Source organism: Carassius auratus, unplaced genomic scaffold (assembly GCF_003368295.1).
Source record: "Carassius auratus strain Wakin unplaced genomic scaffold, ASM336829v1 scaf_tig00215459, whole genome shotgun sequence".
NCBI lineage: Eukaryota > Metazoa > Chordata > Actinopteri > Cypriniformes > Cyprinidae > Carassius > Carassius auratus.
The window spans coordinates 314888-338257 of NW_020528097.1; the positions used below are offsets into that span (position 1 = coordinate 314888).

Consider the following 23370-nt stretch of genomic DNA (forward strand, 5'->3'; position numbering starts at 1 on the left):
GAAAATTATTTCATTATTTCATTATAACACATTTATTTTTTATAAAGGTATTTTAATTTCTGATCGTTTATTGATCTTCTAAAATATGTACATGCTTCAGATTATACTCCCTTTACAGATGCTTTTCTTCTTTTTATTTTTTCATTCTTCATGATGTTTTTCCATTTAATCAGAACCAGTTTATCTGGATGAGCTGCAGTTTCATACTTCTTTGTCAGTCACAAGGAAGAAAGCAGTACAGGTTTAAACATACTGTCTTCATTGCAGCAGATCACTTGCACTTTTAAGATCCAGTGAGATGATCGTCTCAAGCTGAACATGGAGCTGCTTTTGTTCATGTTTCTGACTGTAATTCCAGTTATATCTGACGGTATGTACATTGTTTTTATCTTTATTCTGAAGGCAAGACAAATCGTTTATTATGTGTTGTCTGCAAACTTACAGTATCAGTTCAAGTGTTGGCAACATTTGAATGAATTCATTTCTCTCATGATCTTAAAAATCCTTTTCTTTGGAGGCTTCTTCTTAAACGCTAGTTTGTGCCTACATATGGATTACTTTACAGAATATTTAATCAAAATCTAATTATTTGTACCTAATAGTGAAGAACATCATCGTGTCTCCTCCTTCAGTAGTGTGTAAAATCAATGATGTGTTTTAGATAGGAGATTTAGGAGCACCTTCTGATGAATCTCTCCTGCTTTACTTGTTATGTTCAGCATGATTTTGCTTGATGTCTTGAGCTTTCAGCAGTTTTTAGGCTGAATTACTTGAGATGATGATTATGAGATTTGTACCTACAGCTTTTATTCAGATTTATTCTTCTCATTTAATAGATATGTGTTTCTAATCATAAGGCAGATTTAGGTGATTTCCGTTTTTTTTTACACTGTGTAGTCTTCCATATATTTACAAAATGTATTTAAGTGAACATGATTTTAACTGAAGGTGAAGCCTGAGTGTGTTTTCGTTCTAGTTCATTTACCCAGCACTACCTTTAGAGATGCTTTTTATTTTTATAAAGTGATTTGTTTTCCAACTTAATCAGAACCAGTTTGTCTGGATTGTTTGCTGTTTCACTGTAAAGTAAAACAGGGTTCAACAAATCCAGATGCACCAGAATGATCTCTTGTAAAACTTCAGTTTGATTTTAATTTGACAGTTTGACTTTTAAGCACTTTTTCACTACAATCATTATATCTGAACAGTTTACTTCACTGGTTTGCACTCTATCTGCCATGTGTCATGTGCTGTTTTACTTATCTTTCTTTTTTACATGACCTATTTGTATATTTGTACTGTATATTTTATTATCGGTGTTTAACAGGTACGTGCACACATAGACATCAAAGGGGGCTTGAGCACCTGCCCTTTTTATTCCTGGAGAGAAAGTGCCCTTTTTTCTGGGGTGCTTCTTTTTTTTTTTTTTTTTTTTTGAAAAAATAATGTATATTCCTGTTTGCGCACAGCTTCCCTGTCAAACAAATATATTTATTGAAGAATAGTATATCTAAATATCAGGTCAGGAGTTCTGAAGCACTCATTGAGCTGATGATACTGCGCATGTGTGATTCAGTGTGAAGCAGACTGACTCACAGCTCGTCTGAACCGAACTGATTCTTTTGGTGATTGATTCTGAACTGATTCTGTGCTTATGTTATAAGCGCGGGTAAACTGAAGGCTTGAATTAAGGGCAGTCATCGCTAATGACATTACATCGAGCGCAAAAGAACCGGTGAACCGTTTTTTTTTCAACTGGTTTATTTGATTGAATTGTCCGAAAGAACCGCGGTTCACTTGAGCACCTGCTCCTTTGCCCCAAAAGTGCCCTTTTGTCAAAGCAAAATTTCCTCGATTTTTTTTGTAATAACATACCCTTTTGTCAACGCCCAATCATTATATTATTACAATTTATTAATAATAATTTAGTCGTAAATAAAATGACCAATATGATGACCTTTCACCTGACCGGGAAAATTCCTCAGGCCGCACGCGCATTTTTAATTTCTCAAAGATATTTTCAACACCGCAGCAGAGAACGATGTGATGTGAGAACATGCAGATATGTTGTTGTGTGTAGCCTGTTGTGTAAAAGTAACACTAACGTTAGCTGTTTGAGGGAGAAAAGTTTCACAGGCATCGAAGGGTCTGGTCTTTTTTATGTTATTTGACTAAACTTTTATTATATTACAGTACTTATTTATTTTTTAACACGTTGAGTGCCTTAAAAATAATTATCACAACACTGGTTAGGTTTATTCAGTTTTTCTCATTCTCTGAATTATCATTATAAAAATAAAAACAATTCAGGAATTAATTATATAATTATATTTTAAATGTGACGCAAATATATATTTTTTCTACAATAGCAACAGTGCTTTCAACAGCAAGACCACTTTAGCCTGTAAACTCAATAATATCTCTCTGGAAATAAATGTAAAAATATGAGTGTCAATAAAAAATGCATAATATACCTGACATCAAAGTACAGTGTGAAGGAGATGAATAACAAATGTAGCCTGTCATTTGTTTACATTGCAAAGGTGTTCAATTTTAGACAATAACAACTACAACAGTAATAATAATATTAATCACTATATTACAGTGGATCAGTTTTTTTATGTTTTGTATCAATATTTAAGGTGGACTTATTGATTAGGTGCAAGAGTAGTAGTGATGGTTAAAATAATAGATTAATGCTGAAACAGAGAAGAAACAGCCATCTGGTTGGGACAATTTAAGACATTTCAGTTTTTTAATCCCAGAGCTATTATTATTTTAAACTTAAAATTGTCTTCTCTATTGTTTCTTTGCATCAAAGCATTTGCTGCTGTATCAGTACATAATCATCCATATCGATACGTGAATCCGCAAGGAATGCTTCACAATATATTGCTGTATTGATATTTTGAACAGTGCCATTTAAAGCCTTGTTCCATGTGCCCCTTTTATACTTTGAGCACCTGCCCCTCCAAAGGTCTCTGCACGGCCCTGGTGTTTAATGTTCTACTGTTAGTGTTATCTGTATGCACCAGGGGTCTGAGAGTAACACAATTTCAATTCTCTGTGTGTATGCACTGTACATGTGGAAGAATTGACAATAAAGCAGACTTGACTTGGCTTGAACGAACCAAAGAGGCGATGATAATTTATCATAACTGAACATGGACCTGCTTATGTTTATATTTATGGTCATCATTCTAATATTATCTTATGGGTTTGTACTTTATTTGTTCTCTTTAATCTAATGCTGGTGAACAAAGGGCAAACAATTAATTTGAAAATGAAAAGGCACAAATATGTATTTCTCCTTTGCTCCTTATGAATATGTCTGTGGATGAGCTGGAGTGTTTAAATGCTTCCCATGATGCACCTCTTGAAGCTGAAGATCCAGAGAGAGCAGAACTGAAGATGTTAAGATTAGATTAACTTTGGTTTGGTAACATTCATGTCAGCTCATGTTGAGGCGTGTCAGTCATAATTTGATATTTTAATCAGGTCATATTTCCTGGTTACCTGATTTGACAAAGCGTTTCAATGAAAGTGAAAGAATTTCTGTCAATGATTCATAAACACTGTTTGCATGTGAAGTGCAAAAGCAACAAACAGAACTGAATTTGACAAATACTCACAGGGATTTGTACATTTGATTTAAACCCCTCTGCTGGGGAGGTTAAGAACAAATTAATGTGCACATGCACATATTGTGAATCTTGTGCGTATAAATATAAATAATCCACACAGTTATAATAGTGAATTAAACATGTTTGAGATAAAAGATGAGAGTAGTGTAATCAAGACCAGTGTCAGCTCTCCAATAAAGGGCTCATACCTTAGCCACAAACAGAATAATTGTTATGATTATAAATTATATGCATTGATATTTGTATGATATATGATAGATAATCATCTGTGTTTTTCCTATATATCTCCTCTGTCTGTCCGCACGTCTAAACTTCAGCTCTGGGTCAAGTGTGTCTCTGCAGGTAATGGACTGGAAATTCTTTACAATGTCACGAAAGCTGCCTGTTCCACTTAAAGATTGGCCGTAAACTTTAATACTATTGGCTTAAAGATTAAACTCAAATCCAACACAGACAATATCTGTGTACCTTTTAGTGCTAATACTATAAGAACAATTCCCTTCTCTCACTGTAAAAATGGCGATATTATTATTAAACATAATAAAGCTGAAAGTATCTTTGGATCTTGGATGGGTTACTGATGTCATCCCCACTGTGAGTTTGTTTTGGTTTTATGGTGTTTCAATAATTAAAATAATGAAATCTAAGAGTAGAAGAAGACAAATATTCATAGATATTTATTTAATAATATTTGACAATTATTCAGCTTTAGACTCTGAATAAGACCAGTCAATATACAGTACAGACCGAAAGTTTGGAAACATTAGCATTTTTAATGTTTTTGAAAGAAGTTTCTTCTGCTCATGAAGCCTGCATTTATTTGATCAAAAATACAGAAAAAAACTGTAATATTGTGAAATATTATGACAACTTAAAATAATAGTTTTCTTTTTGAATATACTTAAAAAAATAATTTATTCCTGTGATGCAAAGCTGAATTTTCAGCATCATTACTCCAGCTTTCAGTGTCACCTCGGAACGGCGAAGGTCGGCCGTCGTCCTGCATCTGCGGAGCGTCCGTTGCAGTTGGTGATGGTCCGCGTCCCAGACCCTCTCGCTCTCCTGGAACCAATAGTCGACCGCGGGAACATCAGAGGGCTCTCCAGACCAGGGGAATAGAGATGGTTGGTAGCCGAGTACACACTAGAAGGGTGTGAGGCCGGTGGTGGGTTGACGGAGGGAGTTCTGTGCGTACTCGGCCCACCCCAGGAATTGGTTCCAGGAGTTCTGGTGGCCATGACAGAAGGTATGGAGGAAGCGTCCGATCTCCTGGACTTTTCTTTCCTCTGCCCGTTGCACTGCGGGTGGAAGCCGGAGGACAGGCTGATGGCCACACCTAGGAGGGAGTGAAACGCTCTCCATACCCGGGAGATGAACTGGGGGCCCCGATCTGTCAGTATGTCCTCTGGAATGCCGAAGTACCTGAAGACATGGTTAAACATCAGTTCTGCCATTTCCATGGCAGTGGGGGACCCTTCAGAGGAAGAAGACGACAAGCTTTAGAAAATCTATCCACAATTATCAGAATACAGGTATAGTTGTCAGAGGGCGGAAGGTCCATGATGAAATCCACCCCAGGTGTGACCACGGGCGGTTGGGAACGGGCAGAGGATGAAGTTTGCCAGATGGTAGATGGCGAGGACTCTTAGACATGGCGCAGCTGGTACATCCACTCACGTACCTTCTGACATCCGAGGCCATGTTGGGCCACCAGAAGCGTTCCCGTAGCAACGAGAGGGTTCCATTGACACCCGGGTGACCAGTGCCAGGTGATGTATGGGTGGAGTGGATGAGAGGAATGCGCTCTGTCCTAGGGATATATCGGAGACCTGGTGGGCAACCCGGCGGAGTGTTGTTGCGGGTTTCGGCTGGAGGGAGAGTTTCTGCAGACCAGGAGATAGGGGCGACTATGACCTTGTCCGGAAGGATGGGTTCGGGGTTCTCCGACTTTTCTTCGGGTGCATAACATCTGGACAGAGCATCGGCCTTTATATTCTTAGCCCCAGGGCGGTAGGTGATGGTAAACTGGAAGCGGGTGAAGAATAGCGCCCAGCGGGCTTGTCTTGGATTGAGTCTCTTGGATGCTCTGAGGTATTCCAGGTTCTTGTGGTCTGTGAGTACTTGAAAAGGGTGTTTGGCTCCCTCCAGCCAATGTCTCCACTCCTCCAGGGCGAGCTTGATGGCAAGTAGCTCCCTATTGCCAGTGTCATAATTGACCTCCGCCAGGGTTGAGTTTCCGGGAGGAGAAGGCGCATGGATGGAGGCGGCTGGGTGTCCCCTGCTGCTGGGATAAGATCGCTCCCACTCCGGTGGTAGAGGCGTCCACTTCCACGACGAATGGTAATTCTGGATCTGGATGCATGAGGAGTGGGGCGGTCGTGAAGGCCTGCTTCAAAGTTTGGAAGGCTTTGGTGGTGGCAGGAGTCCATGACAGGGACTTGGGCTTCTGGCGAAGGAGGTTGGTAAGAGGACTGGTGATAGTACTAAAGTTCTTAATGATTCGTCTATAGAAGTTGGCGAAGCCAAGGAATCACTGCAGTTCCTTTATGGTGCTAGGAATGGGCCAGTCCCTGATGGCGCTTACCTTCCCCTGTCCATGCCACTGCGGTCGATGGTAGATCCAAGGAACTGCACTGAGGGGGTTGATGGAATGTACACTTCTCTGCTTTTAGGTAGAGTTGGTAGTCCCTCAGGCGTTGCAGGACCGCCGCAACGTGGCGTTGATGTTCTGCTTGGCTCCGGGAGTAAATCAAGATGTCATCGATGTAGACTAGGACGAACTGATGGAGGAACTCCCGGAGCACCTCATGGATGAAGTCCTGGAATACGGAGGGGGGCGTTTACAAGTCCATACGGCATCACACAATATTTCGTAGTGGCCCGTAGGGGTGATGAAGGCGGTCTTCCACTCGTCCCCCTCACGTATCCGAATGAGGTTATAAGCGCTGCGGAGGTCCAATTTGGTAAACACAGTGGCACCACGGAGATGTTCCAGGGCCGCTGGGACAAGGGGAAGAGGATAACAGAATTTCTGAGTTATCTTGCTGAGGGCTCTGTAATCAGTACATGGCCTTAACCCTCCATCCTTCTTGGCAACGAAGAAGAAGCTGGAAGCAGCAGGGAAGGTAGATGGGCGGATGTATCCTTGAGCCAGCGCCTCCTTGATGTAATCCTCCGCTTTCAATGGATGTGGAGTAGACTGGTAGTGGCTCAGGGGGACATTCAACTGGAACAGGACAGCTGGAGATACATGATTGAAAGCAAGCTTCGCCCCACTTCAGGATTTCTCCGGTCCTCCAGGAGATGACAGGGTTGTGCTGCTCCAACCATGGGCGCCCTAGGATGACGTCAGCTCCAAAAACAACAGACGGATATCCTCGTGGTGAAGGAGTCCAGTTTGAAGAGAGATAGGGCCCACGCAGTGGCATACATATTTCTTACTTAGCGGCCTGCCGGTGATTGTGTGGATTTGGTAAGCGGCCAGGTTTGGGAGCTTGAGCTGACGGCAGAGGGCACCGGAGATGAAGTTTGCTGGCTGACCCAGAATCGAGGAGGGAGGAAACTGGAAGAGAGACATCAGCCGCAGTAAGTGTCACAACAGTGGTGAGTGGTTTCATCTGATATCGTGATGGAAGGATGGCACTCACCATGGGACGAGGAGGACGAACGGGGCACCCAGCTATGGTATGCCCCGAAGCTTCACAGAACAGACAGAGATTCTGGGCCAGCCGTCTTTGACGCTCCGCCGTAGTGAGGCAGTAGGAGTCCACGAGCATGGGCTCGTTGGCTGGTTCTGGGGAGCTGACCTTCTCTGGTCAGCAGAGCGGTGTGGAGGAATGCGCCTGGCCCTGGTGCTCTTCTAAGCACGATTGCATACGAGTGGCGAAGCGGATGAACAGGTGGATGAATCGCTCAAGGCCGATGGTATCCTCGTATGCAGCGAGATGCAACCGCACTCTGGGATCCAGTCCTTGACGATAGGTAGTGAGCAGGGCCTGTTTGTTCCACCCACTGGAGGCCCCCAGAGTTCTGAACTGCAAGGCATAATCATTGACAGACATAGTTCCTTGTTTTAAGTAATAGAGTCTCTCACCGATCGATGAGTCCCAGGTCGGTTTGCCGAAAACTTCCCGGAAGTGTTCGATGAAGCTAGAATATGACTGGGTTACAGGGTTATTCTGGGTCCAAAGAGAGTCTGCCAACTGCAATGCCTTGCCTTGTAACTGTGAAATGATAAACTCTACCTTAGATCGGTCCGTGGGGTATGAGAGCGGTTGCATCTCCAGGACCAGTGAACACTCAAGAAGAAAACCGCTGCATTCCTCCGCTGAACCAGAGTAGGGCGCTGACCGGGCCATGGGACTGGCGTGCACGGCAGGTGAAGGAGGGATGAAGGGGTTTGCGCAAGTGCTCGCTGGTGGTGGTGATGCGAGTGCGGACATGAGTGTTCGGCGGAGTGCATCAACCAGTTCCTGGAAGGGGTCCGTGAGGCTCATGCTTGTGTCTTTCGGTGCTGGTCTGGTCATCTGTTACGGATCACTCGGAGACAGAGGAGTAACAGATGAGTAAGATGTTTATTTAAAGACACAAGCAGAGGAGCAGGTAGTGAGGAGTGGATGAGGGATTGGGATTCGTGCCGGGATGGAGGTGAACTCACACACACCGTGAGGGCTTGGAGGAGTCTTCGGGAACAATCCTTAGAGAGAAGATGAAGGAGGAGTAGACTTCGAGGAATATCCTTGGAGAGAAGGTAAAGAGGAGTTAGTCCTTATAGTTAGCGCAGATAAATGATCTTGTCGCGAACGTGACCGGACAATGACTGGGTGCGTGTGTGTGGTTTATGTAGGGCTGTGGTGGATGGCAGGTGATGAGGATCAGATGGTGATGGTTTCGAATTCAGGTGAGGGTGTGAGCCGTGATTGTGTGGAGGTGGAACCTGGCATGTTTGTAACAGTCACATGTAACATCCAGTCTATCACATGATCATTTAAAAATCATTTTTATATTCTGATTTATTATGAGTGTTGGAAACAGTTCTGCTGTCTAATATATTTGATCTATAAAAGGTTAAAAAGAACTGCATTTATTCAAAAAAAAAATATTTTTTATAATATATTTTCTTTACTTTTTATAATATAAGTACTGATTTTAAAAAAAAATTAATCACCCCAAATTACTGACCAGTAGTGTATATTGTTATTACAAAATATTTATATTTGAAAAACATAGCTTCTTTTTTTTTACTTTTTATTCATCAAAGTATCCTAAAAAAGTATCACATGTTCTGAAAAAAAAAAAAATAAGCAGGAGAACTGTTTCCAACTTTGATAATGAATCATCATATTAGAATGATTTCTAAAGGATCATGTGATAATGATCCTAAAATTTCAGCTTTGCATCACAGAAATAAATGATAATTTAAAGTATAATACATTTAAAAACAATTATTTTAAATTGTAATAATATATCACAATATAACCTTTTTTTCTGAATTTTTGATCAAATAAATTCAGGCTTGATGAGCAGAAGAAACTTCTTTCAAAAACATTAAAAATACTAATGTTTCCAAACATTTGGTCTGTACTGTATAACCATCAACACCTGATCATAATTTCTCCTGGAATTACTTGCTATAACAAGAGTGTCACATTAAGTGAAAGTGACATTCAGCCAAGTATGGTGACCCATACTCAGAATTTGTGCTCTGCATTTAACCCATCCGAAATGCACACACACAGAGCAGTGAACACACACACACACACACACACACACTGTGAACACACACCCGGAGCAGTGGGCAGCCATTTATGCTGCGGCGCCCGGGGAGCAGTTGGGGGTTCGATGCCTTGTTCAAGGGCACCTAAGTCGTGGTATTGAAGGTGGAGAGAGAGCTGTTCAGAATCAGAATCAGAATCAGAAAGAGCTTTATTGCCAAGTATGTTTGCGCATACAAGGAATTTGTTTTAGTGACATAAGCTTCCAGTACACAGAGACACCAACACACAGACAAAAAAAAAAAAAGTAGCCAAATAAATAAGTGTATAAACAATTGTGCTATAAATGATAATGGGATAGGATTGAAAAAGATGCAGGGATGTACTAGGATGGAGGGGTAACAAATAAATATAAGGATGTTGCACTTTTGTTTGTATAAGTATAAGTGGGGAACATTTAACTGTTCATGAGGTAGATTGCCTGGGGGAAGAAACTGTTTTTGTGCCTTGCTGTTCTGGTATTTGCGGCTCTGAGACGCCGGCCAGATGGCAAAAGTTCAAAAATGAGGTGACTTGGATGTGAGGGATCCAGAGTGATTTTATGAGCCCTTTTCCTCACTCTGGATGTATACAGTTCTTGAACGGTGGGCAGGGGAGCACCAATAGTCCTTTCAGCAGTCCGAACAGTTCTCTGTAGTCTTCTGATGTCCGATTTTGTTGCTGAGCCAAACCAGACAGTTATAGAAGTACAAAGTACAGACTCAATGACGGCTGAGTAGAACTGTTTCAGCAGCTCCTGTGGCAAGTTAAACTTCCTCAGCTGGCGAAGGAAATACAACCTTTGTTGGGCCTTTTTTACAATGGAGTCAATGTGAATGTCCCACTTCAGGTCCTGAGAGATGGTGGCTCCCAGGAATCTGAATGACTCCACTGCAGTCACAGGGCTGTTCATGATGGTGAGTGGGGAAAGTGCAGGGGGGTTTCTCCTGAAGTCCACGATCATCTCCACTGTTTTGAGCGTGTTCAGCTCCAGGTTGTTAAGACTGCACCAGACAGCCAGCTGCTCAACCTCTTGTCTGTAAGCAGACTCATCACCGTCCTGGATGAGGCCGATGACTGTAGTGTCATCTGCAAACTTCAGGAGCTTGACAGAGGGGTCTTTAGAGGTGCAGTCGTTGGTGTAAAGGGAGGACAGCAGAGGGGAGAGAACACATCCCTGAGGGGCGCCAGTGTTGGTGGAGCAGCTGTTTGATGTGAATTTCCCCAGTCTCACTAACTGTTGCCTATCTGTCAGAAAGCTGGTGATCCACCGACAGATAGAGCTAGGAACAGAGAGCTGGGTCAGTTTGGTCTGGAGGGTTGTTGGGATGATGGTGTTGAAAGCCGAACTAAAGTCAACAAACAGGATCCTCACTTAAGTCCCTGTTTTGTCCAGATGTTGCAGAATGAAGTGCAATCCTATGTTGATAGCATCATCCACGGACCTGTTTGCTCGGTAAGCAAACTGCAGGGGGTCCAGTAAGGGTCCAGTGATGTCCTTCAGATAACCCAGAACCAGTTTTTCAAATGACTTCATGACGACAGATGTTAGAGCCACAGGCCTGTAGTCGTTAAGTCCTGTTATCTTGGGTTTCTTTGGGATGGGGATGATGGTGGAGCGTTTGAAGCAGGAAGGTACTTCACACAACTCCAGGGATCTGTTGAAGATCTGTGAAAAGATGGGGGCCAGCTGGTCAGCACAGATTTTCAGACAGGCTGGTGTAACGCCATCTGGGCCTGGTGCTTTTCTTCTTTTGTTCTTCTTGAAGACCTGGCGCACATCATCTTCACAGATTTGAAGAGCAGTAGGTGTGGAACGGGGGATTGCAGGAGGTGTTAATGGTTGTGCAGGGAGATGGTCAGAATGGGTGTTGGGGGTTTCAAATCTGCAATAAAACTCATTCAGGTCGTTAGCAAGCCGTTGACTAGCCTCAGTGCAAGGGGATGGTGTCTTGTAGTTTGTGATGGCCCTCAGTCCTCTCCAAACTGAAGTTGAGTCGTTGGAAGAAAACTGGTCTTCCAACTTTTTAGCGTAGGTCTTTTTAGCCGCTCTGATCTCTTTGTTCAGTGTGTTCCTGGCCTGATTGTACAAGACCCTGTCCCCATTTCTGTAGGCATCCTCTTTGGCCTGACGAAGATGTCTGAGTTTTACTGTAAACCATGGCTTATCGTTGTTGAATGTTAAATAAGTCCTGGTAGGAATGCATATATCCTCACAGAAACTGATATATGATGTTACGGTCTCTCTGAGTTCGTCCAGATCCGTGGTAGCAGCTTCAAAAACACTCCAATCAGTGAGGTCAAAACAAGATTGTAAATCCTGCTCCGTTCCACTGGTCCATCTCTTCACAGTCCTTACTACAGGTTTAGCAGATTTAAGTTTCTGTTTGTAGGATGGTATAAGATGAACCAGACAGTGTTCAGAATTTCCCAAAGCTGCTCGTGGAACAGAGTGATATGCATCCTTTATTGTGGTGTAGCAGTGATCCAATATATTACTGTCTCTGGTGGGACATGTAACAGGCTGTCTGTATTTTGGCAGTTCACGGGAGAGATTGGCTTTATTAAAATCCCCCAGAATGATTAAAACAGAGTCCGGGTGTTGTTGTTCTGTTCACTACCCCTACCCACAATTCCGTCCGGCCCGAGACTCGAACTCACAACCCTTCGATTGGAGTCCGACGCTCTAACCATTAGGCCACGACTTCCCCAAATAATACAGAGTAATTTGCTGCAGCCAGAGAAAAACTAACTTTTTAAAAGTCAAAGGTCAAGAGCCCAACAAAAGCTAAACACAAATCAATGTGATAATAAAATTAAAAAAAAATATTATTTACTGAAAATATTTTCAATACATCATCAACACCTAACCCTCTGTTAACTCTGTTAATAAGAACTATAGTGTAAATGCATTTGCTCTAAACTGTCCAGTACGTCACACAGCTTTGCCACACACATTTTGATAACCGGACAACTAAATAAAATGTGGGTGCAGACTTTCCCTTGCACTGTATCTGTTCTCTCACTAGCTGTAGGTCTATTATGACTCCTCCCTCTGAACGTTCATTGGCTGTAGGTCTGTGACTCCTCCCAGTGAACTTTCTCTTGCTCTGTATCTGCTCTCATTAGCTGTAGGTCTATTATGACTCCTCCCTCTGATAGTTCATTGGCTGTAGGTCTGTGACTCCTCCCAGTGAACTTTCTCTTGCCCTGTAGCTGCTCTCTCATTAGCTGTAGGACTATTATGACTCCTCCCCCTGAACGTTCACTGGCTGTAAGTCTGTGACTCCTCCCAGTGAACTTTCTCTTGCCCTGTATCTGCTCTCATTAGCTGTAGGTCTATTATGACTCCTCCCTCTGATAGTTCATTGGCTGTAGGTCTGTGACTCCTCCCAGTGAACTTTCTCTTGCCCTGTATCTGCTCTCTCATTAGCTATAGGTCTATTATGACTCCTCCCTCTGAACGTTCATTGGCTGTAAGTCTGTGACTCCTCCCAGTGAACTTTCTCTTGCCCTGTATCTGCTCTCATTACCTTCCGAATGTGAATTAAATGTTTCTCCAAGCAATACTTTTTATAACAGTATAATGGTAGTCAGGCAATTACATTTGGTGAAGATGTGAATACACAGAGACAAGCAGTAATAACTTGTACTCTGTTGTTTAGTTGTACTACAAGAAGGGTGTTATGATTAGGGTTGCAAAGGGGTCTGGAAAAATTCCGGTAAATTTCCAGAATCTTTCCAAAAATCCCTAGAATATTCCAAAAAAATCCTGTTTCAAAAATTTCAGGAATATTTCAGAAATTTACTGGAAATGTTCACTTTTTTGCAACCCTAGTTATGGTTGGTCAGTATTAGTCCCGCCCCTCCTCCCCTCTGATTGGTTGGCTGACTAGAAAGCTGCAGTGAGGAGCGCAGCGTTTTACTCAGAATTGAATGTTAAACTCTCGGCACCAAAAAAAAAGTGCCTGCACACTCGTCACATTCAGGAAAAACACTTTGGTGGGTATCCTCCGATTTCAGTATTTTTCAAATGATTTCATTTGACAATTTAAAACTGTTGGTGACAGAAAATTAAGGCTAAAATCATGCAGTGTGAACCAAAAGAACATTTACTCTCTCTCTGTCTCGCTCAAGATCAAGTTCAAGTTGCTTTGTTGGCATGACTTTTGTGTTACAGTATTGTCAAAGCATTTTAGATGTGTACAATACAGAATATGATTACACCATCAAAGTAAAAAAGGAGACAAAAAAAGAGCAATAAATAAGAGAAAATAAATGAATAATTACAATGAAATAAAAATGACAACAGTATAATAATTACAATTATATAAAATGAAGGATGTCAAATATAGCAAATTAATTATCGATTTCATATGGTATATAAATATTTATCAGCTAGTTTGACATTCATCTCATTCTCCAAGTATAAAGTGTAGTTTCTCAGAGTCATTTAGAGACAAGAATAAACGATTCAAAGCTTCAAACTGTGGGAAGAATGTTTCTCTTGTAGTGCTGTATTTGGGACAGTCAAGAAGGAAGTGTTTCTCATCCTCTGTTTGATTCAGCTCACAGTGTTTGCACTGTCTCTCTTCTCTCGGGAGCCAGGATCTTTTATGTCTACCAATCTCTATTTCCAAATCATGATCACTGAGTCGATATTTGGAAAGGATTTGTCTTTCTTTTAATTGCTTGAGTGATAAGTAATTTGCCAATTTTGTGGTTCTGTTTAGGGCCGAATAACACTGGAGTTTGGTTTGGAGCTCAAATTCATTTTTTAATTTTTCATCATAATTATATTCAGATTTTTGTCAATTAGTTTCTGAATGTTGGGGTTGTGATTGGAGTCAGACTCAGTTTGGGTTTCCTTCATCAGTTGAAGCACGGGTGTGTTTAGAGGATGAGACACTGTGGCGAGGAGGGCTTTATATTGAACAGATTGAGTGTTAGATTGAGTCAGGTGATGATAAAACTGAACATCTTTTTTTGCATTTCTATGTGTAAGGGGTATAAGCCCAGCTCAGCCCTGCAGGCGATATTAGAAGTGCTTCTGTTTATACTTTTGGCAAATTCCAATTGTGTTCTTTCTATTAAACTTTTATCCCAGTTTTTGAACTGTATTACTGGTCCCCAAACTTCACTCCCATTCAGTAGAATTGGTTTAATGATTGCGTGATATAATTTGATTCCAGTTTGAGCGTCAGTGCCCACTCCTCACAGTACTGTTCCAGCAGGGCCAAGCTCTCTCTCTCTCTCTCTCGCTCTCGCGCTCTCTCTCTCTCTCACACACACACACACACACACACACACACACACACACACACACACACACACACACACACACACACACAAATTAGTGGTGAGTCTAGAAATTTTTAAGTTAGTGGACCTCAGTGTTTGCTCTCAAACTAAAGTACATAATTTTCTAACAGGCTACATGATATAAAATAAAGATGCAAATTATGACAGCTAATAATGTCATTATGGGTTTTCACTACAAATCCAGCTGTATTTCACTTTTCTCTTTCCCTTTGTGGAAAACATTGTTTTCAGGGTTGACTGTACTTGGTCCCTCTGGTCCTCTGGTTGCTCCTCTGGGATCCTCCGTGGTTTTGCCCTGTTCTGTTGATGAACGTTTATCAGTGGAGGGTCTGGAGGTGGAATGGAGAAGAACAGAATCTGAGACATTAGTTCATCTGTATCAGGAAGGTGAGAGTCAAACAGAATCCCAGCAGCAGGATTATCAGGATAGAGCTCATTTCTTCACTGATCAGATTCAACATGGAAACTTCTCCCTCCGGCTGGATGATCTGAGAGCTGAAGATGAGGGACAGTATAAATGTAAAGTTTACATTCAGCAAGAGTCTGGTGAGACTGTGGTTCAAATAAAAGATGTTGGTGAGTAGTCAAGTCAAGTCACCTTTATTTATATGGTGTTTTTATCAATACATATTGTGTCAAAGCTATTTTACAGTATTAAATAGAAAATAGTGTATCAATAATGCAAAATGAAAATAGTAAACACTCAATTGTTGCAATCATTCGCAATCAAGTCAATGACAGCTGTAGATGAAGTGACCCCAACTAAGCAAGCCAGAAGTGACAGTGGCAAGGAACCGAAACTCCATCGGTGACAGAATGGAGAAAGAAACCTTGGGAGAAACCAGGCTCAGTTGGGGGGCCAGTTCTCCTCTGACCAGACGAAACCAGTAGTTCAATTCCAGGCTGCAGCAAAGTCAGATTGTGCAGAAGAATCATCTGTTTCCTGTGGTCTTGTCCTGGTGCTCCTCTGAGACAAGGTCTTTACAGGGGATCTGTATCTGGGCTCTAGTTTTCCTGGTCTCCACTGTCTTTCAGGGCAGTAGAGGTCCTTTCTAGGTGCTGATCCACCATCTGGTCTGGATACGTACTGGATCCGGGTGACTGCAGTGACCTTCTGATCTGTAAAAAGACTGGATCTGGTGGCCACGGTGACCTCGGAATAAGAGAGAAACAGACAAATATTAGCGTAGATGCCATTCTTCTAATGATGTAGCAGGTACGGTGTTATGTGAAGTGTTTCCGGTTCCGGTTTACCTAATTAATGCAGCCTAAAATCCTTTAACGGATTTGGATATTAAAAGCATATTAGTATGTTATGTGTAAGCCAGGTTAAAGAGATGGGTCTTTAATCTAGATTTAAACTGCAAGGGCCCTATAATACACCCGGCGCAATACGACACAAGGCGCAGCGCAAGTGTGTTTGCTAGTTTCAGGTCAGCATCATTCGCATTTTACCATCCAGCGCCACATCATTTAATTAGCAATTGCATTTGTGCTGATTTGTGTGCCCATGGGCATGCTGGTCTAAAAAAGAATCAGAATCAGAATGAGCTTTATTGCCAGGTATGTTCACACATACGAGGAATTTGTTTTCGTGACAGGAAGCTGTTGATCCACTGACAGACGGAGGTGGGCACAGAGAGCTGATTTAGTTTGGGCAGGAGGAGGTTTGGGATGATCGTGTTGAAGGCCGAGCTGAAGTCCACAAACAGGATCCTCACATAAGTCCCTGGTCTGTCTAGGTGTTGCAGAACATAATGCAGTCCAATGTTTACTGCATCGTCCACAGACCTGTTTGCTCTGTAGGCAAACTGAAGAGGATCCAGCAAGGGCCCAGTGATGTCCTTCAGGTGGGCCAGCACCAGTTTTTCAAATGACTTCATGACTACAGACGTTAGAGCCACAGGCCTGTAGTCATTTAGTCCTGTAATTTTGGGTTTCTTAGGGATGGGGATGATGGTGGAACGTTTGAGGCATGAAGGGACTTCGCACAGCTCCAGCGATCTGTTGAAGATCTGTGTGAAGATGGGGGCCAGCTGGTCAGCACAGGATTTCAGACAGGCTGGTGTAACACAATCTGGGCCTGGTGCTTTTTTCCTTTTCTGCTTCCGGAAGACCTGGCGCACCGCATCCTCGCTGATCTGAATTGCAGGTGTGGGGGAGAGGGGGGATGCAGGAGGTGAGAATGGTGAGAGTGCTTGATTGGAGAGGTGTTCAGGATGGGTTGCAGGAGCTGTTAATGGTGTTAACGGTTGTTTGGAGAGGCATTCAGGGCTGGTTGCAGGAGTTGTGAAGGGTGTGAATGGTTGTGTGGGGAGGCGTTCAGGGCAGGTGATGGGTGTTCTTTCAAGATCGTCTGCCAGTCGTTGATTCTCCACAGTGCTGGGGGGTGGTGTCTTGTAATTGGTGATGTTCTTTAGACTTTTCCACACTGATGCGGAGTCGTTGGAAGTGAACTGAGTCCTTATTTTTTCAGAATAATTCCTCTTTGCCACTTTGATCTCCTTTTCCAATGTGTATTTAGCCTGTTTATACAAGACATTGTCCCCCTTCACGTAAGCATCTTCTTTGGCCTGACGGAGCTGTCTGAGTTTTCAGAATCAGAATCAGAATCAGAATGAGCTTTATTGCCAGGTATGTTTACACATACGAGGAATTTGTTTTCGTGACAGAAGCTCCGCAGTACAAAAGAATGACAGCGACAGAACATAAAACACATAATAAAAGAATAAAAAATACAAATAAGTAGATAGTGAATGACAATATACAAATGACAATTGTAGGCAGGTATATTACAAAATGAAGTTATGTATGTACATATATATTGTGTGCAAAATTTAAGTGTATACTAAGTATGTGTGTTAGATAAATAAAGTGTGTGTGTATATAAATATAAAGTGTAGTGTGTTCGCCATTATTATAAGCTGTTCATAAGATGGATTGCCTGAGGGAAGAAACTGGTCCTGTGTCTGGTCGTTCTAGTGCTCAGTGCTCTGTAGCATCGACCAGATGGACACAGTTCAGAGAGGGAGTGTGCTGGATGTGAGGGGTCCAGAGTGATTTTGACAGCCCTTTTTCTCACTCTGGATAAGTACAGTTCTTGAATCGAAGGGAGGGTTGTACCGATGATTCGCTCAGCAGTCCGGACTACCCTCTGTAGTCTTCTGAGGTCAGATTTAGAAGCTGAGCTGAACCAGACAGTTACTGAAGTGCAGAGGATGGATTCGATGATGGTGGAGTAGAACTGTTTCAGCAGCTCCTGTGGCAGGTTAAACTTCCTCAGCTGGCGAAGGAAGTACAACCTTTGCTGGGCCTTTTTCACAATGGAGTTAATGTGAATGTCCCACTTCAGGTCCTGAGAGATGGTGGTTCCCAGGAACCTGAATGACTCCACTGCAGTCACAGTGCTGTTCATGATGGTGAGTGGGGGGAGTGCAGGGGGGTTTCTCCTGAAGTCCACGATCATCTCCACTGTTTTGAGCGTGTTAAGCTCCAGGTTGTTAAGACTGCACCAGACAGCCAGCTCTTTTACCTCCTGTCTGGAGGTTTACCACTGCTGTTTGCAGTGAACCACGGTTTGTCGTTATTGTAAATTAGTTGAGTCTTTGTAGGAATACACATATCCTCACAGAAACTGATATATGAGGTTACGGTCTCTGTGAGTTCATCCAGATCGGTGGCAGCAGCTTCAAAAACACTCCAATCAGTGAGGTCAAAACAAGATTGTAAATCCTGCTCTGCTTCATTAGTCCATCTTTTTACAGTCTTTGATACAGGTTTAGCTGATTTTAGTTTCTGCCTGTAGGATGGTATAAGATGAACCAGAAGGTGATCAGAACGTCCCAAAGCTGCTCGTGGAACAGAGTGAAATGCATCCTTTATTGTGGTGTAACAGTGATCCAATATATTACTGTCTCTTGTGGGACAAGTAACATGCTGTCTGTATTTTGGCAGTTCACGGGACAGATTGGCTTTATTAAAGTCCCCGAGAATGATTAAAACAGAGTCCGGGTGTTGTTGTTCTGTCTCTGTGATCTGATCAGCGAGTTTCTCTAAAGCTGAGCTCACATGCGCTTGCGGAGGGATGTAAACACTGACCAGAATGAACGAATGAAACTCCCTCGGCGAATAAAACGGCTTGCAGTTATGAAGAGTGTTTCGAGATTTGAGCAGCACGTCTTCTTTAACACAGTTACATCTGTACACCAGCATTCATTGATGATGAGATGTGTTTGTAACGACTGGGTGAAGGAGGGGCAGGAAGAAAGTGTGAGGTTAATGATATTTAATGAGAATAATGAGACAATACAAAACTGAGACACATATAACGCTGAGAGAAATGCACAGTCCAAGATGGTGGTGAGGAATGATGAATCCGGAAGGTGGAGGTGAGTAGGTAGCAGGAGAGGGTGACACAGGAACTGCGGGGAAGCGAGCCGAAGGTAAGTGGTGTTGCTTGATGGTGGTTGCGTAGAGTGGATGTGGTTCCGGAGAAGACACAGACATCCAACGCAGAAAGACACAAGAAAGCAAGGCACGGGTTACAAACAGGAAACAACGCTCACACGGACACAAGACGCTAGACAAGCCATTATATAGGGATGAGTAATGAGTGACAGCTGTTGCTGATGACAATTAACGGAGACGCTCACAAACTAATCAGTGCTGATGCGTAACACAGACTTCACCCACAAAGTGCAAAACCCAGAGATCACAGTTTACCAACCATGACAGTGTTTAGGCACATTGCTATTTTAAGGAGCTGAAAATAGACTGCGCCATATACCAACTCAAACCTGGTCTAAAGTCTAAAGTCAATGGCGCAACATTTTTTTTTTGTTATTTAAAGAGCTTGTTGGTAGAAAATGTGCCTGTGGGCAGGTCCACAGTGTGCGTAGACTTTGCTTTTTACACACAGGGATGCGCATCGCACAAACATGCCAAATATTAAAATTTAAAAGGATTACTGTGTAAAATAATATTATTGTGTAGGCTACATAAATATCAAAATGTAATGATGGATAGTCATTGCGTGTAGCCCTATTAGAATTAGGCTACCTATTTGCAATTCAGCTTATTACTACTAGTAATGATGAAAGACATTCATCCCACGCCTTCTTCACCTCGGGAAGCTTTGGTGGATTCCGGCTTGTCCTGTAGATGATCTGCTCGCGCGCTTTAACTTCACGCACAAGCAGATCATTTTCTTCGCTTGTGAAGCATTCACTTTTTCCACTAACAAATTCCGCCATGTAAATAGCGATCCGCCATGGCGCGAGCGCATCTCGCTCTTAAAGGGAATGGGAGATGACACTCTGGTTGGTTTATTGAACGTTACGCCCATTACTTATTAAAATAATAGGGACAACCCAATAGCAAACGCAGATTTGGACACTGCCTGAGGGCACCTGCGCCGTGCACTTTAAACTGTGCGTTTAGATCGTTAAAATAGGGCCACAAGAGTGTGTCTGCCTCCCAAACAATGTCATGTTGGTTATTCCAGAGTTTAGGCACTAAATTGGAAAAGGATTTGCTGCCCACAGTATTGGCAACATCAGTTCCTCTTTAATTTGCACTATGATTTTACAGAAACTAATTACTGATTAATTGTTAATTGCTTTATATTTTATAGTGTGATTTAACTTTCTTTCAGAGCGTTTGAGAGTATCAGGATCGAGTCGCTCCATATCTGCGTCTGTGGGTGAAGACGTCACTCTCAACTGCTCTGTAGACTCTCACATCCCACCTGGAGACTTTGAAGAGGTTACATGGATGAAAACAGATGAAAATATTCAGGTTCTACTCTACCAAGACAATGAGGGACATTCACCAAATGAGCGATACAGAGACAGAGTTGAGCTCTTCCCTGCTGAAATCCACAAAGGAAACTTCTCTCTCAGACTAAAGAGTGTCAGAACTGACGATAAAGGAGTTTACATGTGTCAGGTGTTTGCTGGAGATTTATCAGCCAACGCAACTGTAGTACTGGAGAGACTGGGTGAGTCATAAAAAAAAACTAATACATAAGTGTAATTTAGTCATTCATGGATGTTTAATTGTATATAAAGTTTATTAAAACCACAAATGTTTATAGAAAATTGATTTTGATTTATAGCAAGGAGTAAAAGTGCAAATGTTCTAATGTACAATAAATAAACAGCATTAAATATGCAAATGCAACTAATTAACCATAGGGTGACAGTTCCTCAGATCAGATGATGTCACCAGCAGCAGAACACATGCTAATAGCAGCACACACAGTTTAGGACAGTGATCTTCATCAGAGTCTCAATAGACACATATCAGCTGTAGTTTGAATCACCCAAAGCACACTCTAATCCCTAATTTCATCTATTTTTACATAATACTTGCAGGAAATTATAAAAAGGACAGTTATGGCTCGTCAAATATCATTAAAACATTCAATATATTGTTTTCATATTTATATAGTTAGGTTTTTGTTATAAACACTTTAAAAATTATTTTAAATGAGTTTATGATTTGCTTTATCATGGGATACTCAGCGATTCTTTTCAGGTCTTTTCAGTAATTTCACAACCAAAATGCACTAAAACTGCTGTAGTTACATTCAGTTTTATTTGTGTTTATGTCTGAGTGAGAAATTAATTCTAAAAGAAATTACATTTTTAGAGTGGCCATTTATTGTGGCCAGCCTAAGGCACATCTGTGCAATAATCATGCTGTCTTATCAGCATCTTGATATGCCACACCTGTGAGGTGGATGATTATCTTGGATAAGGAGAAGTGCTCACTAACACAGATTTAGACAGATTTCTGAACAATATTTGAGAGAAATATGCCTTTCATGTACATAGAAAAAGTCTTACATCTTTGAGTTCAGCTCATTAAAAAAATGGGGGCAATAACAAAAGTATTGTGTTTATAATTTTGTTCAGTGTAATAATGTGCTAAATTGACATCACACTTGTTTCCTTGTCATTGCTTTGTCGATAAATATAAATAAATCAAAAACAGTAAAAACTAGGACTGGTAATTTAACGCGTTAATTAGGTTAATAAATTATGGAGAAAAATAACACGTTAAAATTATTACCGCATTTGAACTACTTGCCCGTACCCACCTATGTAGAACATTTCATACAGTCGATTGATGACTAATATGAGGCAGGGCAACAAATTACTTTGTGATGGAGCCTAGAGAATATCTCTAAAATTCAAGATATGGAGCAAAATTCCCGTGTGAAATTGTGTTTCCTATTTATATGCAAAATTTCAAACCTTTTACCCACAGGGGGAAATCAATCCATGAAAGCAGTTTAAAAGCAATTCCCGTTAAAAAAAAAAAAAAAAAAAAAAACGAACTTGACAATCGTACATTCATTCACGAGCTGACAAGATCATGCTGGAGGATTTTCTGCTCATCAGATCCTGAGCTCGTTGACAAATATCTGATCTTCCTTTACACAGAGCACGCATGTGATAGCGAAATCACGGCTACCTAGTGCACGAAAATGATATGCAATATTAGAATGTTTGCGGGAGCAGGCGGGACCGGACACACAACTCACGGGATCAGCCGATAATGGTCAGAAATCCATCGGGATTAAGAAAACAGTTTCGCTAAGGGCTTTAATTAAAAAATGCATACATTCCACAAAAAAAAGGTAAATATTTGACTTTAAGGGTAAAAATGACATAGCTATATTTTCATCGGTTACATTGAAACATTAGCGCTAGCATTCTGCTTGCTTCAGATCAGACACATTATAATTAGAAATAAAACAATAGAAAGCTATGGAATATCACCTTTCAGCTAAGTAAGTGTGTGTATTCTTAGCCTACTTCATTATATTTTAGAGACAAATGTTCTCACAATAATAAAACTGTCTGTCTGTGTTTTTCAGGTTTCTCTGCTTTACACGTAATGATGCTGATTCTCTGTATCTCTGCGTCTGGATCTGCACTTCTGCTCTTCTGCCTGATCTACTGCAGATTTAATACTAAAGGTACCAATACAACAGGAAAATATTCTGATTTGTTGTGATACAGTGTGGCGACCCATACTTGGAATTTGTTTTATACATTTAACCCATCCAAGTGCACACACATCCTGAACACGCAACCACAATAATAAATATAACCATCATGGCAGTAATGATCATTTATGTAAGGCTGGTAAATCAAATGGCTGCTGTTGATTTTCCTACATTTAGAGTATAGGAAAAAGTCCAGAAGTCAGAAGTTTGTTAGTGCAATATTTGATGAGTTTATTTTTTTGTGTTAAGTCATTTGAATATATTTGACAAATATAACACCAATATGAGATAAGACATAGTATATACACACCAACCCAAAAAAAGTTGGGACACTGTACAAATTGTGAGTAAAAATGAATGGAATATTTTACAAACCTCATAAATTTATATTTTATTCACAACAGAATATAGATAACAAAATACATTTTGATAGTGAGACATTTTGAAATGTTATGCCAAATATTGGCTCATTTTGGATTTCATGAGAGCTACACATTCCAAAAAAGTTGGGACAAGGCCATGTTTACCACTGTGTGGCATCCCCTCTTCTTTTTATAACAGTCTGCAAACGTCTGGGGACTGAGGAGACAAGTTGCTCAAGTTTAGGAATAGGACTGTTGTCCCATTCTTGTCT

At 41.5% G+C, this 23370-nt stretch overlaps 1 protein-coding gene across 1 annotated transcript; it reads left to right on the forward strand.

Annotated features, from left to right (window-relative positions):
* Positions 1-292: 292 nt before the first annotated feature.
* LOC113094871 (butyrophilin-like protein 2) lies at positions 293-22744 on the forward strand. The gene is made up of 4 exons (XM_026260497.1): positions 293-370; positions 14951-15295; positions 20373-20717; positions 22605-22744. Exons 1-4 carry the CDS (start codon positions 319-321, stop codon positions 22742-22744), a joined length of 882 nt encoding a protein of 293 aa, XP_026116282.1. The 5' UTR covers positions 293-318.
* Positions 22745-23370: the final 626 nt, after the last annotated feature.

Bases quoted from the DNA above. Each gene is read 5' to 3' on its own strand.
- LOC113094871 (XM_026260497.1), top strand. From the start codon at position 319: ATGGAGCTGCTTTTGTTCATGTTTCTGACTGTAATTCCAGTTATATCT. The intron at 371-14,950 runs GTATGTACATTG...CATTGTTTTCAG, and splicing joins AATTCCAGTTATATCTGACG to GGTTGACTGTACTTGGTCCC. The intron at 20,718-22,604 runs GTGAGTCATAAA...TGTGTTTTTCAG, and splicing joins TGTAGTACTGGAGAGACTGG to GTTTCTCTGCTTTACACGTA.